General features: G+C 32.7%; 1 protein-coding gene across 1 annotated transcript; it reads right to left on the reverse strand.

Moving 5' to 3' along the window:
• Positions 1–7,500: 7,500 nt before the first annotated feature.
• LOC111996026 (F-box protein At3g54460) lies at positions 7,501–15,369 on the reverse strand. Its single transcript, XM_065773884.1, has 9 exons — positions 14,780–15,369; positions 13,265–14,313; positions 10,619–12,113; positions 10,301–10,514; positions 9,913–10,200; positions 9,759–9,818; positions 9,554–9,684; positions 8,527–8,641; positions 7,501–7,800 (listed from the first exon to the last, which is right to left on the reverse strand). The coding sequence occupies exons 1-9, from the start codon at positions 15,307–15,309 to the stop codon at positions 7,654–7,656; spliced, it is 4,029 nt and encodes a 1,342-aa protein (XP_065629956.1). The 5' UTR covers positions 15,310–15,369; the 3' UTR covers positions 7,501–7,653.
• Between the last annotated feature and the right edge of the window lie 9,351 nt (positions 15,370–24,720).

Consider the following 24,720-nt stretch of genomic DNA (forward strand, 5'->3'; position numbering starts at 1 on the left):
GTTAGAAACTAGATACCCTATAGGGCCATAGGCTATAGAATCACAACTTCTAGTCATACGAAATAATAACAAACAATGAAGGAAAAAAGAAAAGAAAAAAAAAAGCCAACTGGCCTAAGAACGAGGGCACCAGCCACCAGGCACGGCTAATTATTAATTACCCATGAGGTAAGTGTATATGATTTTCCAAGGTAAAAGACCACTTGAACAATTCGTAACAAAAATAAATAGAAGGCTGATTGATATTGCTCATCATCATTTAGCTATTGAAGTTAATTTTCTCGTCACCTATCATAACGATAACATGAACCAATGCGAATAAAGTAATAAACTCAAACAACGGTGGCTCCTTTTACTCATTGTATTATTTCTCAAAAGCACCCTACTTACACATTCCTTCAAATACTACTTGTATGGAACTAAATTTCTTGCTTGTATCAGTAGAAGCAAACGTGCTGGCTTCTTTTATTGTGTAGTTGATGACATTTTATGGGTTGCAGTTAATGCAATGGAATTTCATTTTGGCTCTTCAAGCCACTGGTGAAGACTTTAGCTAAGTCCTGTCCTGGGGGGTGACAAATACATATGCCTTCTTTGCACTGGCACATTTCTGGATGATCAATACAATCTTGAACCTTCTTGCATGGAAAACTTATACATTCCTTCCTTCAACATCTAACTTGAAACCTGCATTTATTATATTTGTTAATAAATTTTTTTTAGAAGATTTCAACTTATGACATCCGCTCCTAATGATGTTCTTTATCATCAAACCAAGACATTAGTTGGTTTTTGGTGTAGGCAGGGATTGAATCCTAAATTCCTTATTCCAATTATCAGTGACTTTATCAGTTGAATTAATTGGAACCCATTATTTGTTAATGATTACTTTGTCTCAAATTCTATGTAAGTATAACACATCATTAAAATTATAAAATGGAGGCATGCTGTTAAGATTGATAGGATTATCTATTTTTATTTAAACAATGTGACTTGGGAAAATTTAAAACAAAGCAATTAATAAAATATGAATCTCTTTTGTGAACTACAACTAAGTGAAAAGTCTAACTCTTAAGTTTGAAATTTTTATTATGAAAAAATAATGTTATTTTTTTTTATCCCAAATATTAATTGACCCTTTTTTTCTTCTTTCAAATATGCATTTTACATATGCTTAAATCTATCATATATTCATATTAAAGATAGCAAACCTATTGAACAGACTAAATTATGCCTACAATTTAACATATATTAGTAAGAACAATAAGGTTATATCAATCTTAAAGAGACAATGTCTAGTCATAGTTTGGATATAGGCATATATAAAAGCACATAGGAATACTCTAAGAAAATAAAATAAAGTAAAACGAGTAGGATGATATTCTTACAGGAGCCAAGAACCAAGAGTACAATTAAGAAAGCCAACTTGCAGGAATATTTCTCTATGTCTTTTTGTTTTTGTGTATATTGTTGCTACGTTTGTTTTATGTTGCTTACTTTCACACCTTTAGCTCTTCCACACACACATACATATATAGGTGAAGCTTTCGGCCAAAATTTATTGCAGGTTTGGATTAGTAAATACCAAGATTTCAAGCTAATATATATGGAAAAGCTCAAGCAGTAAAAGTGCAAAAGTAAGAAACATAAAACAAACGTAGCAATGATATACACAAAGACAAAAGAGATGGAGAAATATTCCTTCAAGTTGGCTTTCTTAATTGCACTCTTGGTTCTTAGCTCTTGTAAAAAATCTATTCCTTCTCATTTTACTTAATTTTTTTTTTTTGAAGTATTACTATGTGTTTATATATAGGGTTGGTTACTGTAGGGTCAGTTTTTACGGTCCAAGCCCAAGGAGGTATGGATTCGGAGCCTACTGAGCCCAAAACAATAAATTTTGTAGAGAGTGGGCGAAAGGGCTAGGCAAATAATGAAAATAACAGTATAAAACAGCAACACCAATGAGAGAAGTTGAATTAATGTGCTCTCGGACTAATATGAGTACTCTCTCCGAAGAGATGTTTTTCATTCATAATCTGGGATTACAATTCCTGGAGCTACAACCCTCTAATATCTCTCTTTTTCCTCCCCCTTCTATCAGAGGCACCCTTCCTTTATATAGCATTGCCATCTTCCATCTCCCCCGTCCACTTGTTCGTCATCCAGGCACCCACTTGAGTGTATGTCCCATCACCCCACTTTTAGCCTTATGTGAGTGGCGGTAGCTGAGAATGCACTGTTCAGGGGTCTTATCCACATAAATGCGGCCAGGAAGGTAGGTGCTGTGCATTAAATGTGGTGGTCGAAGTATGCCTCCTTACTGTTTCTTTGTTCCCGTTATCTTTATGTGTATTCGAGATTCCTCTCCCTCTTGACACCTGTCAAATAGATCACTTGAATCTCCCATGCTCGTGTTGAGTCAAATCTCTTCGGATCCGAGGATGCAGGACTACTCGGACCATGAGCATCTCCTCGGATGGTATACGTGCTCACCTCAAGGCATCCCTCCTTGTAGTGGGCCTGACTGAAGGCCTCACCTCCTCGGACGAAGAGTGATCCTCATTTAGGGCCTTGGGCCCAAATAAGCTGGGTTGGGTTTTTCCCCCCCACAGTTACATTTGGTGTAACTTTAAATAATGTTACACCACTCAATATTTTTTAATTGGATGTAAATTTTGACAAATTTACTATTAGATTATATTATTTTGTGTGTGTCTATATATATATATAATTTTATCTTTATTCATTTTAGAAAAATTAATTAAAGTCATCATTCATCAAGCTTGTTTAAAAGGCCACAGATCATACAATATATAACGGGGGGATAAACTATGATTTGTTTGTATCTCCATAAATTGTAGTAGGATTATTTGACAATTGAAACCTACGCGCGTTTTAATTAATCTGTAAAACATAATATAGGCCACTTTCAATCTTTAGTTAATTTTGCGACGTAAAAATGCATATTTGAAAAAAGAAGAAGATATTAATTATTTGGAATAAAAAAAGAACTTTATTTTTACATAATTAAAATTTTCAAACTTAAGAGTTTAGACTTTTCACTTGGCTATCGTTCAGATAAGGCATTTATATTTAATTGTATTGTTTTAAATTTTACTAAGCCACATATTTTTATATAAAAATAGGTAACCCTATCAAATCTCAATTCTCAACAGGTAGCATGCCTCCATTTTGTAATTTAAATGATGTGTTATATTTGTATAGAATTTGAGACAATGTGATTATTAACAAATATAATATATGCAGGTTTTAAGTTAGATGTTGAAGCAAGGAATGTAAGTTTTCCATGCAAGAAGGTTCAAGATTGCAGTGATCATCCAGAAATGTGTCAATGCAAAGAAGGCATATGTATTTGTCACCCTCCAGGACAAGACTTAGCTAAAGTCTTCACCAATGGCTTGAAGAGCCAAAATGACATTCCGTTGCATTAACTGCAACCCTAAGAGTGTACCAACCTCACAATAAAAGACATGAAAATAAATCTCTTGATTCAAAGTTGTCGTAATTCCAATAAGATCCAATTATTCAAGGGAAACAAATCAAATAATTGATTTGATAGAGTATTTGTTATATATTTTCTCTCTTTTTTTTTTTTTTAATTATTTAATTTGGTGTAATATTCTCCTTTTGTTATTAAAATGATTTGAATGGGTAAAAGAATTGCATAACTATAATTACATATTTTCTCTTATACTTTGATGCTCTCTCTCTCTCACTTTTTTCTTTTTCTTTTTTTTTTTTGGGGGGGGGGGGTAGAAATCATTGGCATGCAAAAATGCCGAAAGTTTCATATAGTTTTTTTTTTTTTTTTTAATTATCCTATATAGGATGTATATAAACAGAGAATTATTATGCGCTACATCTATTTTTAGAGAAAGTTTATAAACACAAAAAAATTGGCAAAACTTTTCACTTGCTGATGTGCCAGATTGTTAGTAATAGATTAAAAATTAATGTTAGTAATAAGCCCAGATGAGAACTAGTAAAAACTTGTCAACTTAATTATTGAGAAAAATGTTGTGATTTTTGTGTGTGTGTGTGGAGCATTGCTTTATTATTATTATGAGTCCGGTTAATGAATGCCTTTAAGACATACATTAATCATTCATTTTTTAAAATATTTTATGAATAATTGAAAAAATTGTTAAAAAAGTTAATAACTTTTTAATTTTTCATCATTGTCTAATCTTACTGTACCATCATCCAAAAAAATAAAAAAAAATCTTACAGTACTTCCCTAAAGGTCCTAATCTTGAGAACGGTTTAAATTTGTTAGGCATAGGTTTTTTTTTTTTTTTTTTGGTGAGAGGATTGTTAGGCATAGTTCATACAAAAGAAAAAAAATGTGTACCATGATCCATCCAAGAAACTATAGAATATATATATTTTTTGGTAAACTGAAGAAACTATATAATTGCGACCATATTTTGGAGATCTTGCCTAAATACATTTTCATCCTTATGTATTTATATTATGAATTACGATAATATCATTTCAATTGGATACAATAAGGAATCTGTTAACAACAACAAAAACAAAACCTTAGTCCTAAAATTTTGGGTCTTCTCTGGTTACTTAACGAATAATGCTAAAAATACAAATTATTTTACAAATTGCTGATGCAATGAGTGAGAATTGGTAAATGAAAAAGTGATATTAATAGTGGGCCTAAATGAAAACCAATAAGAGGTTGGCCACATCAACATTTTGAAAAAAATATTGTAAAATAATTTGTGCTTGTAGCATTACTCATACTTAACAGATTTAATTAAGTAGGCCTCTAAGAAATCATTTAAAGTGCCCAAAAAAATGATGACCTGCATTTATTTCACTTTCTTTCTTTTTTATTTATTTATTTATTTTTTATTTATTTATTTTTATTTTTTTCATATAAATTGCTGTTTAGATTTAGAAGACACCACATCTAAATTGCATCACAATGCCTTGTCTTTCTTCGTCCATTTATGCAGGGACAAAGGTACATGACAAAGGTACAATTGGACCTTGGGGGCAATGCCCCCCTAATTTTTTTTTTTTAATTTTTTTTTATAAAAAATATTAGTATTATATAGGTACTAATTTTAGCAATTTTGTTCTATAAAATTACACTCTACGCCTTTTAACAATATCATTGATTCTTTGACAAATAATATTATAGTCACAAAATTATTATTGATTCTTTTACGAGTAATGTTATAGTCACAAAATTTTCTTCAACATTTTTATAAACTATTGAGGTAGTAAAATCTAATTGGTTTGCATTTAAGCCTATCACTTATATCACTTTTTAATTTACAAATAACCACTCACCACATTTATAATTTGTAAAAAAGTGTTGTAACTCTAGCATTTTTCTCCTTTTAAAGGCCATAACACTTGATTTAAAATCTAAAACAAAATATACAAGCCCAAAAAAATTAGCCCAACAACAAAATTACCAATAGTAAAGCTAAAAACAATTAAACTTAATCAAACAATTTTACCCAAAACAAATTGTCCAATCCTTTAAAAAAATTTAAATGAAATAATTTTGTCCTTATCTAGAAGCAAGACACACATAAAAAACACAGAATAAATAACTAAATAAATAAAACTCTTAGTGGTTAAGCTACAGAGCCAAAAGCCAGAGCTACTACACGCAGCTAGTAGAAAAGCTGCCCCCCTAAACTCCAAGTCCTGACTCCGTCCCTACATTTATGCCTTTTTTTTCATTCAAACCTTTTATGCCATTAAAGTGTTGGATTCAAATTAGAAGACCTTATTCCCAATGATATATTTTCAAATAAATAGACCAAAAGTTTAATTAGTGGTAGCTCTAGGATTTTTTTCTAATGAGGTTAGTAAGAAGATACATCTTGGAGAAGAGATGAATCTTATGATTTACATAATTTCCTTATTACAAATTTTTCTATAGTACATACTAGTAATAGAATAAAAAAAAAAAAAAGTAATCTATATGTTCATTTGACATATTTGTTCTTAATACAATAAACATATTAATTATTATTGTTAATTGAATTTTAATTATTACTATTTAAAATATTTTTATCTATTAATTTAGGACAATTATATATGCACATTGTACTATCAATGTAAAATTTATATTATAGACAATTATATTGTATACATTTCTCTAGAATCAATGTAAGATTTAAATTGTAGATAATTATACTGTACACATTTGCAAAAAAAATATACAATACTGTACACTTTTGTCTAGAAACAATGTAAATTTTACATTGATAGTACAATGTAAACTATGAATTTTCCATTAGTTTATTTCAAATTTGTTAAAGATCTAAATGGGCTTTTTTTTTTTTTTATGATTTAAGATGTAAAAGAAATTTACGTTTGTTGTTAGGCTTACTATTTCCCCTAGATTTTAGATAAAATTGGTTTGTTGTTGGGATTTGTGTGTGTGTGTGTGTGTGTTTTAAAAGACCAAAATGTTTTTAAGATGAACTTATTTAAGGCTTATTTCAAGTAGATTTAAAAAAAATTATGGTCGGAGTGTTCAAAATTTTATTTAAGGAGGGTCAAATAAAAAAAAAAATTACATATACATATATATATATACACACACACATTAGAAAAAATTGGCAGCTTATTGGGTTCATTTGAACCTGAATTATACATTGCACTGCCCATGAGTTTAACCCAAATTAATAATGAAAAAAACTAATTTCACAGGAGCAAGCATTCCAGAATTTAAACTCATATTAAAGTATATGTATAAAAAATTTGAGAAAATATATAAAAATTTTAAAATAGATCAATACCTATATATATATATATATAATTTTTTTTTTTTTGATAAGAAGATCAATACCCATATTGTTTCATACAAGAGAGAACTGATATACCCTCCGACGTGGTACTTATTAATTTGCCTAAAGACATTTTATTTGTCATTTAAACAATCTGTCAAAACAAACTGCAAAATATGGCCAACCAATTAGAGATGCTCGTGCTTGGATCATAGTTGTATTAGGATTCCTACTACAGACAGGCCTTCACAAAGCCTAAAATCAAAAGAGAATCTAAGCTTGCATTTGATATTGGCTGAAAAAGATAATTTTTTTATTATTATTTAGCTTATTTTTCCTACTATTCGACTAACTTTTAGTCTTATTTACAGTACTTTCAGCAAAAAATTTTCAGTTTCAGCTAAATAAGTCATTCTTAAACAGCTTAAGCTTTGAGCTTCACAAATGGCTCTAATTCATGCGCCTGGTTCTCCTCAATACTTCACGATGCCAAAATACTTTATTCTTTATTTCAATAGGTTAGCCCTTGGATCTAGTATATAACAATAAAAGGGAAAGTTGGGCTATGTACATGATGGCGATGCTATAAACTCACGAAAATCTTAGCATTAGGGCACCAAAGCAAGCAGTTTTAAAGAAACTGGGGTTTAAAATTAGAAAGCAACTGCACTTCAATTAAAAAAAAAGGGGGGGGGGGGTGGGAAATTACTTAACAATTTCTCGTATTAGCTTATAATTTGAAATAATTGTGCAAAGAATGAATGATTTCATTAGTATGTCCTAGAATATTTTGAGCCATCTCTGTACATAATAAACAGAGAAGTCAGTACAGTTACAATGGTAAAAAATGTTTCATGAACCTTTAAGTCTTAGGATTAGTGCGCACAAAACCAAGATGAGAGAGATAATTGCTCTCAGCAAAATCATGTAATGTACGATGAGTTCTTGGCCCTTCACGATCAGGTTTTCTGTACTCTTCCTTCAAGAATCTTCTACGATCATCAGCATCCTGAAGGACCACAAAGGATATTTTGGAGGGAAAAAAAAAGCTAAGGACAAAGAATAAAGGATAAAATAAACAGAAGACCAAGGTATTAGGTAAGCTACACACACACTTAGTGGATCTAGAACACCCCCGACCTCACCCTCCATCCCGTTGTTATAGGAGAAGGAAGAGCCAGTTGAGCTGTACGCTGTAGCTCATTGGCAGTTATGTCTTAAAAAAAATAAATCACAGATCCATGTGGTATAAAGATGTAAATCATCATAAAGCAAACAAAACTGATCTTTAACCTATAGAAACGTATTAGCTTCCAACATAAAGAAAAGGACAAGTGAAATCAGATTTGCCAGAAACAACAGAAACGCCCAATGATGAAAGAGACCAATTTCAATCCTAGATTTCAAATAAAAAAATCCGGGTCATCTGTGACTGTGACTGCTTTGCTTGATCTTTGACTTGACTCTTCCTTTTACTAAACAGAGTATAACCTTTTTTTTTGCCAGGTAAAGGTCAAATTGGCACGATTATGACATGAGGAGTGTCTAATAATGCATATGGAAGAGAAGAATATGTTTGTCATGGAACTGGATTATTTAATATGGAAAAAACTTGTTGCACATCGGTCTGTATGGGCACACAGGTGCAACAAAACACTGCCCATTTAAGATCTACATATCATGACTGACGCACAGATACTCTTGACAGTCAACTTACAGTCAAAGATTGGTTTACCTGTAAGAAGTGCACCATTTGCTCTTCAATTGTACCACGCATTGCTAAAGTTTCCACATGAATAGGCTGAGTAGCACCCATCCGATGAGCACGACTTATAACTTGTTCCTCCATACTAAACCAATATAACAAGTCATTATCTTTGGAAAAGAGAGACAGATAGATCATTATGTTCAAAAGAACACTAGATAATGTACAAAGTTAATAACATGGATAATTTTTTAAAGCATAATTGTGAACCAAACATAAGCTTAAATATTGAACCTGATAAGGTCAGCAAATGTATATATAATTTTACAAGTGAAAAGGTTAGCAAAATTTTGACAAAGAAGAGTGGCATCTTAGGTAGTTTGGAATTCATTGTGGAGTATATGTAACTCGTTTAATCAGAGTGAATTACCTATAATATGCTAATAGCAAAATTGATTATAATAACACCAAAACTAATCTTTTCTTACTAAATAATACAACACATTTCAGGTTATAAGAGATTTGAAGCAAAACATTAGGAAGCATTTTAACTGAAGATCCTAGGAGGTTGTGCTTTTAACTAAATAGTGGCAACAATTTACTGATGTTATAACAAAACCAAGGAATTTATGGCCAAGGTTGCAGCAATAGCTCCGACAGAATTGGTTTCAGCATCAGTTGGAGTGGTGGCTGCAGTAGCATGGCAGCTATAATGGTAGTATCAGTATTCATCTAGTAAAAATGACACAATGGGCTTCATCACACATGCATGCAGCAACGATAGAAAGTCATGGTGCTGTCAATTTGCATAAGCTGATATGGTGGTCATGGTTGGATAACTTGGAAATAATAATGTTTCCATTGCATATACAGTTTAACTTTCCACCAGAAGATTGGTAGAATAAAAACCATGCTTCACTTTATTATTTAAATAATTAATAAAATCTTATTTTTAAAATAAAAAGAATCTGGAATAGGATGATCTTTCTGAAGTCTTGGAAATCAAAATGATTTTTTTTCCCCTAAATCTCCATACAGTACCAAAATAAGGTATTACCTTTTGTCCCAAATTGGTTCCATTAGGAATACATGCGTTACAAAGCTCAAATCGAGCCCCAATGCAGCACTTCCATCCATCAAAAGTGCCATACAACTTTCATCATTCTGGAACGTGGCCAGTGACTTCATCTGAACCAGTAAAAGTGCGTCAATACAAGAACATGTTATAAATTTAGACAATATGGGGAAAGAAAAGGATATACCTTGTTGCTAGAATGCATTGGACTATACATCCCAGCAAATTTGATACCTGCAATAGTTAACTGCCACAGAAATGGAATACATCAACATTCAACCATTAATTGCATGTGTAGAACCACACAGAGCCATGCTCAGCCTATGTTATACAACAACTACCTGTTGTTCAATGACATGTATGTGCTCAAGAAACTGAGAGAAGATTAAAACTTTTTCTAGGGAAAATTTCTGAGTCTCACTGCTCGCTCTAGAGCAATCATCCAGGGACAAGACCCTTGCATCACTCATCTGAGAGGGATAAACTAGCTCATCCACACACTTCACAATTTGGCCTTCTCCCATGTAGTGACCAACCTCTCTATTAGCTTCAAGCAAAGCTTTCAACCTCTGTATAAGGTAAGTAACTTTACTGCTAGATGTTGATTGCCAATCAGGATCCCAGTTATCCTGTATAAATATAAAATTGTACAGATAGATAAACATTTTGTTTACCAAAAAAGAAATAGAAATTAGACAAAATTCAACTTTTTCTTATAGCTAAGCCTGCCTGTTTGTATGATGGTTGTAACTCAATAAGATCTTTGGGCACAGGCCACTTTGGGTTAGGATTTTCTGGCCGGGTTAGTACAACAGGAGACTCCATCTCATATAAGTTACCACATCCAGGATAAGTACACTTTTCACTGTCCAAAGCAACACAATCAAGGCACAAAAGATGCCTACATGGTGTAATGACAGGTAAACGGCACCACTCGTTACATCTAACATAGAAAGAAAAATATGTAATCAGTGATTCAAATGTGATAAAAAATTCAAAAAAAAGACAACAAAAAATCCACATGAAGCCTCAAATACCAAATATTACCTGACACAATACCCACCATAGAGGAGGTAATTTTTTATATAAGTATACTCATCCGCAGTATGATCCAGACCCTTTTCAACTAAAACATCCATTGTTTCTTGAATATCTTCACCAGCTTCTGTAACTTTAATATGTCCAGCCACACAGCAAGACAGCCTGACATTTCTGACAGTTGCACTTCGAGACTTCCACTGCTTTGGATTCAGTAGACTCTCAACATGAGAAGGATCATTCCAGTCAGCCATTAGTATATTGCGCCGCACTGTAACTACTAATTCATTGTAACTTCTTGCATGTTCCTCGGTAAAATCAAGAAACATAACTTTCTTAATGCAGGGTGGAATATTTTGCAAATCCATCTTTCTTGCGCTGATCATGCACTTCTGAAGTAACTGCAACAAACGTAACCGTCCCTCCTCCATCTCTGCTTCAAATGGCCTAAGAATACCAGCTTCCCAAGACATTTGATTCTGTCCAAAAGCTTCCTCATGAAGAAACTTAAGCAATGGTTGAAGATGTGATAGTTGACTGTTGGGAGTGTTAGGAGTTGGAGTTCCTGTTAATATCCACCGATTTGAAGCCACCAATGAAATAGCCATTTGCAATTTGTTTGTCAAGTTAACACTTGAGCCAAGGGTGTGTCCCTCATCTAACATGACTCTAAGCCAATGCACTTGCATCAGTACACTCTTCTTTCGGGGGCTCCACTCTGCACTTAAACGACTAACGGTTGTTATGACAATATCATAATCCCATGCCAGACTGTGAGCAGGAGGCTTTCTATGATCAGTCCAAACATACACACGTAACTGACCAGGACTGACATGCTTTTCGATTTGAGTTTTCCAATGTTCAACTAGATTTGATGGAACAACAATTAGGGTTGCTCTGGACAAATATAACCTGACAGAATCCAGTGGCTCACAGAGAGAAATCCTGAGAGCAGCCACATCAAAGGCCAAGTTGTCAAGATCTCGTGGATAATACCACTTAAAAATACCCTTTTCTTCTCTCTTCCTGAGACCAAATGCACTGAATATCTTATCGTAGCCATGGGCATTCCTAACAGGCATAACACTAGTGCCTAAGTAAGGACTTCGTAAGCCAATTGATTCCATGTGTGAGAGTTTCTCTGGAGTAAGTTTAGCCAACCAAGTTAAGGCTTTCTTTGTTTCGGAATTAATCAATGGATAGTGCTCCCTAAGCACACTGGTGAAAAATGAAACATTTCGTTCCTCACCTGCAGAAGTTCCTTTGGTGTAGAATCCAGGTAAATATCTTATTGCGCTGCAATTATCCCAAGATTCTTCAGGAACACTACAGCTCTGATATAAAGGATCAGTATTCATACTACAAAACCATACTGCAGAAGCATCAGCTGCCCTAGTTTCTATAAGCTTTCGCCACTTGCGACAAGCATCACATTGAACCCAGGTGTCATTATACTCGAGATAATCTGCAACAGCCTTGCCAGGCCTCTTGCAACAGTTTGATACTCCATATGAAACTTCAACTTGCTTTTCCTGTGAAAAACGTCTTGGACAAACAGAGGCACGCTTACATCTACTTGAATTTCCCCCAACCTTCTTTTCTTTAGAGAAACCAGCTGCTCCTTCATATTCAGAACAAAGGTTTTTCTTGATGAAGCTCAAGTCCCTAGAGCATTGAACCACAGACATTGCCGGAATAGATGATGCAGATATAGGTGATTTATTTCCTCTACTAGGAAATAAATCATCAAATGCAATCTGATCATCAAAACCCATTAACCTGGCTCTTTTAGGTGAGGAGCGGGCCAAGTCCTCCATGCCTCTTCGAGCATTCTGACCCACATCCCTTTTTCCCAAGAACGTGATCCCACCAGTGACATTATCACCACTAAGCTCATAATAGCCACATCTCTGGTCACCGTTATGCATACACCAGTTTATTTGCACCCCTTCTGGTGGATCTGCCCATGTTCCCTGTGTCTTCAGAATAAGGGAAAGAGCAGTTATGGTCTTGCCTGTGGCTCACAGAGAGAAATCCTGAGAGCAGCCACATCAAAGGCCAAGTTGTCAAGATCTCGTGGATAATACCACTTAAAAATACCCTTTTCTTCTCTCTTCCTGAGACCAAATGCACTGAATATCTTATCGTAGCCATGGGCATTCCTAACAGGCATAACACTAGTGCCTAAGTAAGGACTTCGTAAGCCAATTGATTCCATGTGTGAGAGTTTCTCTGGAGTAAGTTTAGCCAACCAAGTTAAGGCTTTCTTTGTTTCGGAATTAATCAATGGATAGTGCTCCCTAAGCACACTGGTGAAAAATGAAACATTTCGTTCCTCACCTGCAGCAGTTCCTTTGGTGTAGAATCCAGGTAAATATCTTATTGCGCTGCAATTATCCCAAGATTCTTCAGGAACACTACAGCTCTGATATAAAGGATCAGTATTCATACTACAAAACCATACTGCAGAAGCATCAGCTGCCCTAGTTTCTATAAGCTTTCGCCACTTGCGACAAGCATCACATTGAACCCAGGTGTCATTATACTCGAGATAATCTGCAACAGCCTTGCCAGGCCTCTTGCAACAGTTTGATACTCCATATGAAACTTCAACTTGCTTTTCCTGTGAAAAACGTCTTGGACAAACAGAGGCACGCTTACATCTACTTGAATTTCCCCCAACCTTCTTTTCTTTAGAGAAACCAGCTGCTCCTTCATATTCAGAACAAAGGTTTTTCTTGATGAAGCTCAAGTCCCTAGAGCATTGAACCACAGACATTGCCGGAATAGATGATGCAGATATAGGTGATTTATTTCCTCTACTAGGAAATAAATCATCAAATGCAATCTGATCATCAAAACCTATTAACCTGGCTCTTTTAGGCGAGGAGCGGGCCAAGTCCTCCATGCCTCTTCGAGCATTCTGACCCACATCCCTTTTTCCCAAGAAAGTGATCCCACCAGTGACATTATCACCACTAAGCTCATAATAGCCACATCTCTGGTCACCGTTATGCATACACCAGTTTATTTGCACCCCTTCTGGTGGATCTGCCCATGTTCCCTGTGTCTTCAGAATAAGGGAAAGAGCAGTTATGGTCTTGCCTAAGCCAGGTTCATCACAGAACATACCCCCACGAAAATCTTTGATACTAGGAGCTATTCCTGTGACTATTTCACCAGAAACAATATTTACATAGAAACTAAATCCATCTTCTGCTGAGAAAGCCATGTATAAAGGATGCGGCATAATTTCAGCATTGCGCTCGCGCTGCAACATCCACTCAACTGCTGCCTGCTGATGAGAAAAAAGCTTTAGTTTCATACATGGCATGATTGATGCGGCCAAGGATTTTAGATGCCGACACGTTGCAGCAGCCTTCACAAGGTCCGTCGGACCAAGCGTAGCTAGTATATTAATCAAAATATCATCTGATAAGTCCCAAATGCCAGATCTATAAACGCCATCTACAGGCATTATTCTTGAAGAATCAAGCTGTTCCCTCTTCATCAAGCTGGGTACGCTCTTAAAAATTTCATGGAGTTCAAATAGCCTTCTCTTTGAAGAATCGGTGACATTGTAATGCAGCTTGCATCCAAGAACGTGACAATCAGAAAGATTCCAAACGCTCTTATCAGCCCCTTGAGCTTCTATACAACGCTGTCCACTAGCAAGCATCGAAGCTCTCTCGCCCCAGTCACAGCTGCAGAAAACGTTACCGTACCATGTCAGCGTGTAGCTAGGAAAAAGAGAAAAAAGCCCATAATGCATCCACATGAACCTATTTGTTTTATGGTGCCATATCAATCTAGTAAGAAGAGAATTAAGAAAGTGACAGAGAGTATGATTTTTCAGGTAGAACAGAACAGAACGGAGGAAAAGAATACATGTAGTCGACTTTAATTAATCTGTTAAAGACCACAGTAACCGAACACGTTCAGAATTCAAATCCTCCCTTCGAAAATTGTAACCGTCGAAATTTTATCAAAACTGAATGCACACAAAATTACAATGTGGACGAAAAAACCATACCATACAAACCCTAAACTCGAATCTAATTACTCGAAAAACCGATGACATTTGGTCAATTCAATACGTACATATAACAATCAAATTTCGCTGAATCATCATCATCACGAAATCAACCAAATTAACCAAAAATTGCTTACCTCAAGTGCCGAAAAAGCGCGGCGGCGATCGAGCCGGACCGGGGGAACTGCCAGCCGCTCAACACGGCGATCGGCAGATACACGTCGACGAGCACCACCGCCCTCGCCTCGGCCTCGGCCTCCTCGGACTCGGAACCTAAAACGCAAACCACGCGCGCGTCGATCTTCACGCACCTCTGAGAAACAAGCGCCTGAAGCTGGTGCACCACGCTTATGCTGCCGTGGACTTGGCCTATCTTCCTCACTCTCTTCTTCTTCCTCTTCTTGCCGCTCGAAACAACAACGCCGCCGACGCCGCTTTTCGACTCGCATTGCTCCGGTTCCGGCGCCGAATCGAGCACGGAGAGTACGACGCCGTTCGAGGACCTGAACCCGACGTACAAGCCGTCGCCGAAGATTTCGCAGCGAGTCTTCTTGAAACGCAGCGTTTCAACGGACGGCGGAGAATTAACCGTAAGAACCGTGCATAAATAGCCGCAGAGCTTGTGGTCCGGAAACGACTTGTCGTTTTCGTCATCGTTGTCGTTCATCTTTTGAGTCTTCAGAATTGAACTCTTTTTATCAGAGCCGCTCTGCTTTTCTTCGAAAGTTTTTCTAAAGAAGACGATGATAAAAAAGAGTATTTATAGTGTAGGAGGGTTTCGTTCTGGTGCGGTTGGGTTTCGTTTTGGGCTTGGTGGGCCCGCGGCTTAATTACCGTTGATTTAGGGTTTTGTGGATTGGGGCCACGCGATTGGGGATTGGGGTTGTGTTTTGATTGGTTGTATTTGGATGATGAGCTGGCAGTGGGGTTGGGACTTTTTTTTGTAACTGATAAAAATAAAAAAACGGAACCTGGAACTTTTCGTAGTCTTCCAGTAAAAGTGTAAATACTGTGGGTTCGTTTGTTTCTGCGAATTTCTGGTACATTGGTTACCGCGAAGTGGCGCTCACCAAACTAACTGAAACTAGAGGCATGAGGTGGCAGACTACTGTGCTCTTCTACCTGTGTATGCATATCTAATCCTTTTACCGAATAACAAGTACACAATATTTTTATATAATATTTTTAAGTAGAAAATTATTATTGGTTTTTATGTGGGTGTAAAAAAGTAATTTAAATTGTGAATTCAAATTAAAATTAATAATAACTTATTACGTATAATTTGTTGTGAAAATATTATGGATCTAGTATTACTTCTTATTTATTATATATATTTTTCTTTTATCTTTTGGTTTATTATTTTTGTTTTTAAATTTCTTCTTGGATATTTTGCGTCATCAAACTCTTAAAAATAAAATTATAGAAAAGACTAAAAATAACTATCAAATATACCAATACCATGGGCAAGTGGCGGCTTTAGGAATTTTTTCAAGATGGTTATTAAGAAACTTAGGTGGCATTTGATACGGGGTAATATTTTAAAATTTTTGGAAATGTTGAAAGATACTTACATTTGGTTGCAAATCACACAAGAGAATCAGATGCTAGAGGTATCTAGATTCCCACTTAACCATATTCTTTCAGGAATGTAGATTCTCTTTGAAACAGGTGAGTATCTAGATTCCTAAGCATAAAAAAATCAAATTTGTTATAAATGGACAATTTTACCATTTTTCACTTATCATTTAACCAATGGAGATAAAACATACTTATCAAAAAATATTTGAGATAAAACATAAAAAAAAAAATCATTAATATCTATTCCCTTATTTTTATCTCTCCCCGCCACAACAATATAAATGCTAAAATAAAATGCTATATTTATATCTCCTATTTGGAATTGGTTATTTTCTGAAATAAAATAAAATATTTATTTTTATTAACAAAAAATGATGTTTTGATTTTCATAAAGAATAAGAATTTAAATAGTTATTTTTGTATTAGACATGTCATTTTGAACTGTTAGATTATAGTTTTAATGAATTTTTCTTAATTTATAGTTTATATTTTGTTTGTTATTATTTATTCAGAGGAACATTAAAAAATTGATATTGGGTTTATAAATTTAAGGATAGTATTGTTAAGATTAGTGTCCTAAAATCCTATTGTATGATGCTATATATGTTATTATGTATGACTTAATGTTGTGATTAATAAAGTTGTTTTTATTATTATCTAAACTTATAGTAACATAAATATTTGGACATTATTATATAGTCCATGAGATGCATAGTATGTGATTTATGTGAAAAGTCACAGAAGATATAAATCACAAGTTTTTTGTAAACTTAGAATTTTAGTTCGTAGTCAGTGATGAAATTGGGTATTTCATCTGCGAAGACTATAACATATCAACTAAGATGATTTGTCTTGATCATGGAAGTGGAGACTTCTAGTTGATATGTTGATATGTTTTAAGAGTTGAAATATATTGAATTGGACTGCTGTGAGATTTATTATTTTCCTAATGACTGTCAAATGAATAATAAATCTCACAACTTTTATTTACATGAACTCTTAATCCTGAGAGAATAATGGACCTGATCATGAAATGTTGGTTGCTTTGATGTACCAAGAGTGAGATCTAAAGTTACGATCAAAACTTTAGTATGTTGGGTAGCCACATTTAGTGTTGATGGAACATATATTCTCAAGATGAAATTCATAGTCTCTTAATAGAGATATAAAATATTCCCTTAAGATAAGTTTAATAAGTTTGTTATTCAGAATGTTAGGCCTAACTACTTTAGTAAATAGTTACTAAAGTATATATTTATAAAATTAGATTTCATAAATATATGATGGATAATTTAAAAGATTAAACTGGGTATTTAAGGATTAAGATGTAGTAATTTACAAAGTGGCAGTCTATATTCATGATTTTGTATTACTACGAATATTTTATGAAGGGGTTGCATGTACAATAAAGTTTTTGGATATAATTTATTAATAAAACCTAGAGTACAATTATATTTGTATAGTGGTATTAAATATAATTAATGGTAATTTTGGACTTGTTAAGAGCTAACAGAAAAGTCCAAGGCCCATTGGAGCTAATGTCTTATTTGTTTTCTTTTAGTCCCACTCCAAGCCACATACTAGAGTCCAATTGGAAATGCCCAAAAGGCTAGCCCAATTAGATAATTAGTTATAAGGAGAGAAACATACAGAATTTAGTAACAAGATACATGAAATGGTTTGTATGTGAGTGTTGGACACTCTCTAATTCTCTCTTGAACAAATTTACATGATTGATTGAGAGACTACACTTCTTGGGCATTAGTGGAATTGGAGTGAAGATTAAAAGTGTTCCCCAGTATTTCTAATATTTGTTTTGAAATTCACCACACCAAGGTACACTCTCTTATTTTTATATTCTGAAATCTATATAGTACATGTTATCAATTGCAAATGAAGTAGATCTATTAATTTTTCGCTGCGTATATTTTGTATGCGATACAAACATGTATTTTTCCAACAAGTATGAGAAAAGTAAATAATTCCTTTAAGATTCCTATAAATAAACAAAACATAGGAATAATTACATTCAAGACATCTAGATTGCAAGACATCACATTCCAAGGAATCTAGATGCCGGGGGTAATGCGGATTTCCTCGTACCAAACACCACCTTGAATTATACAAAATCTAATAAAAATGTAATTTCATATATCGACAAAAAATAAATAAATAAAACACACACCCAAATACATTAAGTCTTACAATTTTCTTTTACAAATTTTCTTAATTTCAAATTTTTATATGATAGTCTCATTATCAATGCTATAAGTTATATCTCTTTTAAAAATTTAATTCAATAAATTTTTTCTTTAGCATTTTCTTTTTGTTTTGTAAGGGCCTAATATATTAGGGACCAATGTTTGGGGACAAACTTGGTTGTAGCCTAAAGCTGTAATTCTCACTAAATAAATTAACATGACTACATTTTTGAAAATTTAACTGTTGAATTGCATTTTTTTTTTTTTAAAAGAAGAAGTTTCAAGCATGTTGTTAAAGGAGATTATTCAAATCAGCCCCAGAAAATAGATTCAACGTCTAGTGGTACATTTTTCATTCAGACCACAATTTTATTTTCTTTATATTCTTAAAGCACACGTCAAATTTTATGTCATTTAGATGATATTTACTATTTGATTCATAAACTTATTTTTTAATATACTTTTAGACTACAAGAACTCGAAATTTAAAAATTTAATTGATGAAGTAATTATTCATCTTTGAACTTCTTGAATATTGTAAGCATGTGGAGGATATAAGAAGAAAATTTGATCCAATGATAGATTTGTCAAAATTCACATTCAATAAAAAAAAATTTATTGAGTGGAGTTGTAGCCTTAGTTTACAAATAAGTTTGTTGTCAAACTTTGTCCAAAGTTTAATTATGTTGGGCCTAAAATAATTTTGGGTGGTCACAAATACTTTTTAAGGATAAAAAAATCATAAAATTTTTAAATTTATACATAATAATTATTATTTTCCAAGTTAGGGTAGTCTTGTGACCATCCTGCCTTCAATGTGGAGCCGCCCCTAACCATAGCTCCAATGCACAATAGGTCAATTGGCATGTTGTGGATTTCACACACATTATTATACACACACTTTTGAAATGCACAAAAATCATAACTTGAAGTGTATATAATAGATTATGTAATAAACACCACCCAATAAAAATAAGAGTGTTATGACAATGTTCAAAGCAAAACTTCTAACCAAAGCCTCCATGGAACGCGTCGTGGTTAAATTAATATGGATTAATCATTGTATTCAAGTGTTGAGTTTTGATTAGCTTAGCTAGTAAAGTTTTTTGTTGAATAAGAAATTTAGGATTCGAACATGTCTATAAAAATAATTAATTAGTGTCTTGGCTTGATTATAAAAAACAATCGCTATGGAGTGGAGGTCATAAGATTTACTTTATGACGTTCATTTCATAATGAGTACGCTTTAGTGGATGTTGTTTATTTTACAAGAAGTATAAAAAGCAATCGTTATAGAGTGAAGGTTATAAGATTTAATTTATGGCATTCGTTTCATAACGAGTATGCTTTACTAGATATTGTTTATTTTACAAGAAGTGACTTTACCAATGGCTTACTATGGTCAATTATTTTATAATGTGAAGTAATTTAGTTCACAAAATGTCATTTGTTTTATCATCAAAAGTCTTGTAACTTCATAATATTTGTTTGATCTTTCCCTTATGATAGTGGATCAAGGTTTTAATGGTGCCTCCCCACTTGTTGTAACAACTTTTTTAAAAAGTCACTTGTTCTCTCTCTCTCTCTCTCTCTCTCTCTCTCTCTCTCTCTTAATTACTATACCAATCATAAAATTATCATCTTTACAAGTTGTAAAATTTTGTATGTCTCTAGCATTGGTCTTTTTTGTTGTGTATTTCACTCTTGTTGATCTTATGATACTTTCGATTTTTCCTTCAAATGATACTCACTATTTATTTTTCTATTCATTTTTTTTCCCACCATTGATATATATGACTCACATGTTGTGAGAGGTTCATTGTATACAATAGAAATAAAAGATCATTTTTCTGAATATTAGTGGTATTAAAGGTGGAAGGAGGGTTAAAAATAGGAACAAGGGAAAAAATTAAAAGAGAAAAGAAAACAATGATGTTTAAAAAAAAAAAGAAAAAGGAATAGTATGATGTGGTAGTCTAATCCAATTAGGTTTTAAATTGGATTCCAATTGTTGTTTAATTTTGTGCCACGTGTCCTATTTTAGTTGTTGTTGTTGTTGTTGTTTTTTTTTTTTTTTTTTTTTTTTTTTTTTTTTTTTTTTTCTAGGTGAGTTAATGAAATGCAAAAGATGAAAAGTCTAACATTAATAAATCATAAAAAAACCCAATAAAAAAAAAAAACGAAGAGTAAACTCATGTGTATATCCAAAAGAAATTAAAATAAAAAAAATAAAAAAAGTGAAAGAGAGAGTATAATTTGAATCTATATGTGTAATTGTAATTTTTTTTTTTTTAATTTTATCATGCATATGCATAAGTTATACACTAGTTAACATTATATTAAGAGAACAAGTGTCATCTTCGGAAAATTTTAAATGTTAAAGGATTGGAGAGGATTCACAAGTTTACCATAGAGTTGATTAGATGTATTAATCTCTTGATCTATAGAGGCAATATAACAAGTTTCAAGTCCTATCATATATATATATATATATATAATTAGTATCACATATATTTTCATAGGGAGGATGTGCTCAAAAAGGCTTACTTCTTTTTCTTTTTGAATTTGTAAGGAGAGAGATTAATTTTTCACTAAATAAAACATCACCCATATCCTGTCCCTTTTACTTAGCAAAAACATCACCATCTATAAGATAAATAATTAAATCCCAAATTATAAACGATGTGAAATACCAATCAAAATATAGAAAAAGAAAGTGTCTTATCATGATGTTGCAGGGCCTCAACCTCCTGAGCAAACTGTATAGTTGTATATTTTACCTTATTAAAATTTAAATATTTGTTAAAGGTCCAAGCTCCAAAATCCAAAAGATGCAATTTGCAATGTAACATTTAATTTATACAGGAGGATCAAATTTGACAGGATCATCCAAGTCCAATCAAAGTCAATTCTCAACAACAACTAAAAAGATCATTTAAGTCCAATCAAACTGTTTACAAATTCGATTTTTTTTTTTAAAGGAAAAAGATATAGAGTTTATTTGATTACCAAGCTTTTGCAATTGCAAGCTTTCCATTATAACATCCTGTATCTCCGTTCTCCACTATCATTTCAAAGGAATATAGCTTCTGCCATTGCCACTGTCTCCCTTACAATTTATTCTTATTTTCTACGATCAAAGCTCCCCTCTAATCTCTAACAATGACCCTTACTCTAGCTATATCAATTTCATGAAAATCAGCCCCATGGCCACATTCAACTTATGCATCTCTACTGGTGGAGGAGGAGGAGTACCATATATTCTTGTACTTCTTTCAGGCTTCGGTCCTTCTGGTAATAATACTTTTTCCTGCATATTTTATCAACCTGAATTCTCCACATTAACTTTAACTAGCATGCAGGTGTGGGCTCATTATTTTAGTATGTTTGCAATCAAATTAATTGTGTTGTATATATCATATATGGTGTTGACATAATAAGTGTGAGATGATGTGGTACATGTCAAAGAAACTCATTTTGTGAACAATTGGAAGAGATCAAAAAGAAGGTGCATACTTAAGAGGGCCTTAGGCCATAGTTATCAATGTCTCGAAGGATTTTCAATTACTTACCCCAATTTTTTTTTTTTAGGATTTCCTTTCACAGCAAAATTTGGTTACAATCAATAGCTATAACTCTCATTAAAAATAATAATAATAAATAACATGATTATATATTTTGAAATGTGTGGCTTACCTCCAATACTTTTTTAACTAGACATATCATTTTGTTTTAAATATATAATGACAAGTGGTAATGAATTTTAATCTCCACATTTTATTTAGTTAGTGAGTGATGTGGTAATCTCTCATTAAAACAAAAAGAAATTCATTTTAAAAAAGTATTGGATTTAAACCAAACTCTATTTTGAAAACTTAACCGGAATTTGAATTGCTTGTTATTTATGTTTTTAACAAGCATGTCAAATTTCGTGTTAACTGGATGTTATTTATTATTCGATCTATAAACTTATTATTTATGCATCATTTTAGATTATAAAAATTTAAAATTTAAATATTTGATTAATGAAATAGTTATTAATCTTTGATTTTCTGAAAATTTTGCAAGTATGAGGGACTTTAAGAAGAAAATGTAATCTAATGATAAGTTTCTCAAAATTCATATCTAATAAATAGATATTGATTGGAGTTGTAATACTCTACCTTACTACTTCCATAGAAAACCTATATTAAATTTTTAAGAGAGACCAAAAGGAATTTTTTTTTCCCCATTAGATATGATAAGATTTGAACAAATGATGTATTATCCTTAAAGATTACTTTTTATTCTTAAACCAAGACACTAGTTGGTGTTTGGTGTAAAAAAAAATTAAACACGGGTCATTTATTTGTTTGATAATATAAGAGGTTTTACTAATTGAACGAATTAAAACCCACAAGAGAGACAAAAAATTGATCAAAAAATTGATCAGTAATTACTATCATTCCATTACTGTCTCTGTCAGCTAGTAGTAAATCTCAAGATTTACTTCAGCTTTTAAGTAATAAGCATTTTCCCTTGTAGGCATCTTTGTCAATTTGTCAGATTCAAGACAAGAGAGTTGCACATGCCACATGGTATAGGAATAATATCTCTCTAAATAGGGAATTTCCTTTTGCAAATCTCTTGTACACTAATTTAATGAGAGAATGATTCTAGCTAATGAGATTATTATGAAAAGAAATATATATGTCTGTTTGTTTTACTTGAAATAAGGGAGATACGAAAGTTAATTAAAGACAAAAATGTGCAAATTAATAACTTCATATAACATAGATTTGAAATATGTGTCAACTAATTAATAACATCTCTTTCTGTATTTCACTCAAATAAATATATAAATAAATAAAAATTTCTTATTGTATGTGAGAGGAAAAGATAAGACCTCCGTTTCTACCAAAAAAAGAAGGTGAAAAGGCAAGGAGAGGTTTACTGGTTACATCTATTATGCATAGCCCTAATGGGCTTCCAAAGACCAAAGAAAAAAACTATATATTAATATGACCTATTGAAAATAAAGAACTTATATGGACAAAATAAATAAAAACTTTAATTATTTGTGGACCAATTATTTTTTTTTCCTAATAAATATTACTAAACATGTAGTATATAATTTCATCATATTAATAAAGATGTGATCTTACTATGGTAAATATTGTACGAAATATGAAAACAATTAAAATTGACCCTACAACTAATATCATCATGAATAATGTTAGAGATACAAAATATTTTACAAATTTTTTTACATATATATATATATATATAAATCATGGTTTTAATTAAAGCAAGGAATCTTCATGTTGTACAAGTTGCTAAACCCTCTTTCTCAAAAAAAAAAAAAAAAAAGTTGCTAAACCCTAACCAGTAGGAGTAGTATATGGGCTATAAATGTCACGAAATAATTGGAAAAAATATATTCAGAATATATATCAGTGCTTGCTATTTAAGGTCGTATGGACGTAAAGCCTGGATATTTATGGCCATATTGACTTAAAGCTTGGAATATTGATCATATTTCTAACAGGATACGAAGGTCACTTACAAGTGTGAGGAAATCTCTCCAAAAACGGAGGGGGAAGGAGAGAACCCTAAATTGGCAAAAATATCCAGCTTGAAGGCTTGCATTTTTTTTTTTTTTTTTTGTGATTTAAAATAATAATAATAATAATTTGTGAAATTATTGATTAAAGTACATTTTTGACCCTTAAATTTTTTTTTTTTTTTTGAGAAAGTTTTTGACCCTTAAAATTTCGGGTTATATTTATTTTGCTTTAATATTGTCTCTACCGTCCATTTATATTAGTAAATAACCTCGCCATCAAGTGCTCTAGATCTTCTGGTTTAATTATTTCATGCAATACTAATTCTAAAATTCTATGAAATGCAAGAGTTTAATTGTTGTAAGGAAAAAAAAAAGTATTATGAATGTGTGTTTTACTAACGGAAATGGAATAACCAATAACAAGAAAGTCAAAATAAAAATTTTATGGTTTAAATGAAAACAATCCTTAAGCAATAAAAGTGCACCAACACTATACTTCCATTATGCTTTCTCACTCACATTAGGATATATAGGTATCTTATGTGCAAGATCCCTCAAGTAGGACCACCCTTGTATGAGAGGAGCTAGGGTATGGGACTTCACGTAGGACCACCCTTGTATGAAAGGAGGGTATACTACATAGAGTAGCAAATAGATTCAAAATTTTCATGCTTGTATTTTCAAATTATGACTATTATTTAATTTGAAAAATTAATGTATAACACTATTTAGGCTCCATTTGGGAGTTCATAAG

The sequence above is a fragment of the Quercus suber genome, unplaced genomic scaffold (genome assembly GCF_002906115.3).
Source record: "Quercus suber isolate HL8 unplaced genomic scaffold, Cork oak 2.0 scaffold_82, whole genome shotgun sequence".
Classification (NCBI taxonomy): Eukaryota; Viridiplantae; Streptophyta; class Magnoliopsida; order Fagales; family Fagaceae; genus Quercus; species Quercus suber.

Coding starts and splice junctions, on each gene's coding strand:
- LOC111996026 (XM_065773884.1), bottom strand. CDS start 15,309: ATGAACGACAACGATGACGAAAACGACAAGTCGTTTCCGGACCACAAG. Junction 9,685..9,758: donor CAATGCATTCTAGCAACAAG/GTATATCCTTTT, acceptor TTACTGGTTCAG/ATGAAGTCACTGGCCACGTT. Junction 7,801..8,526: donor AAATGGTGCACTTCTTACAG/GTAAACCAATCT, acceptor GTGGTCCTTCAG/GATGCTGATGATCGTAGAAG.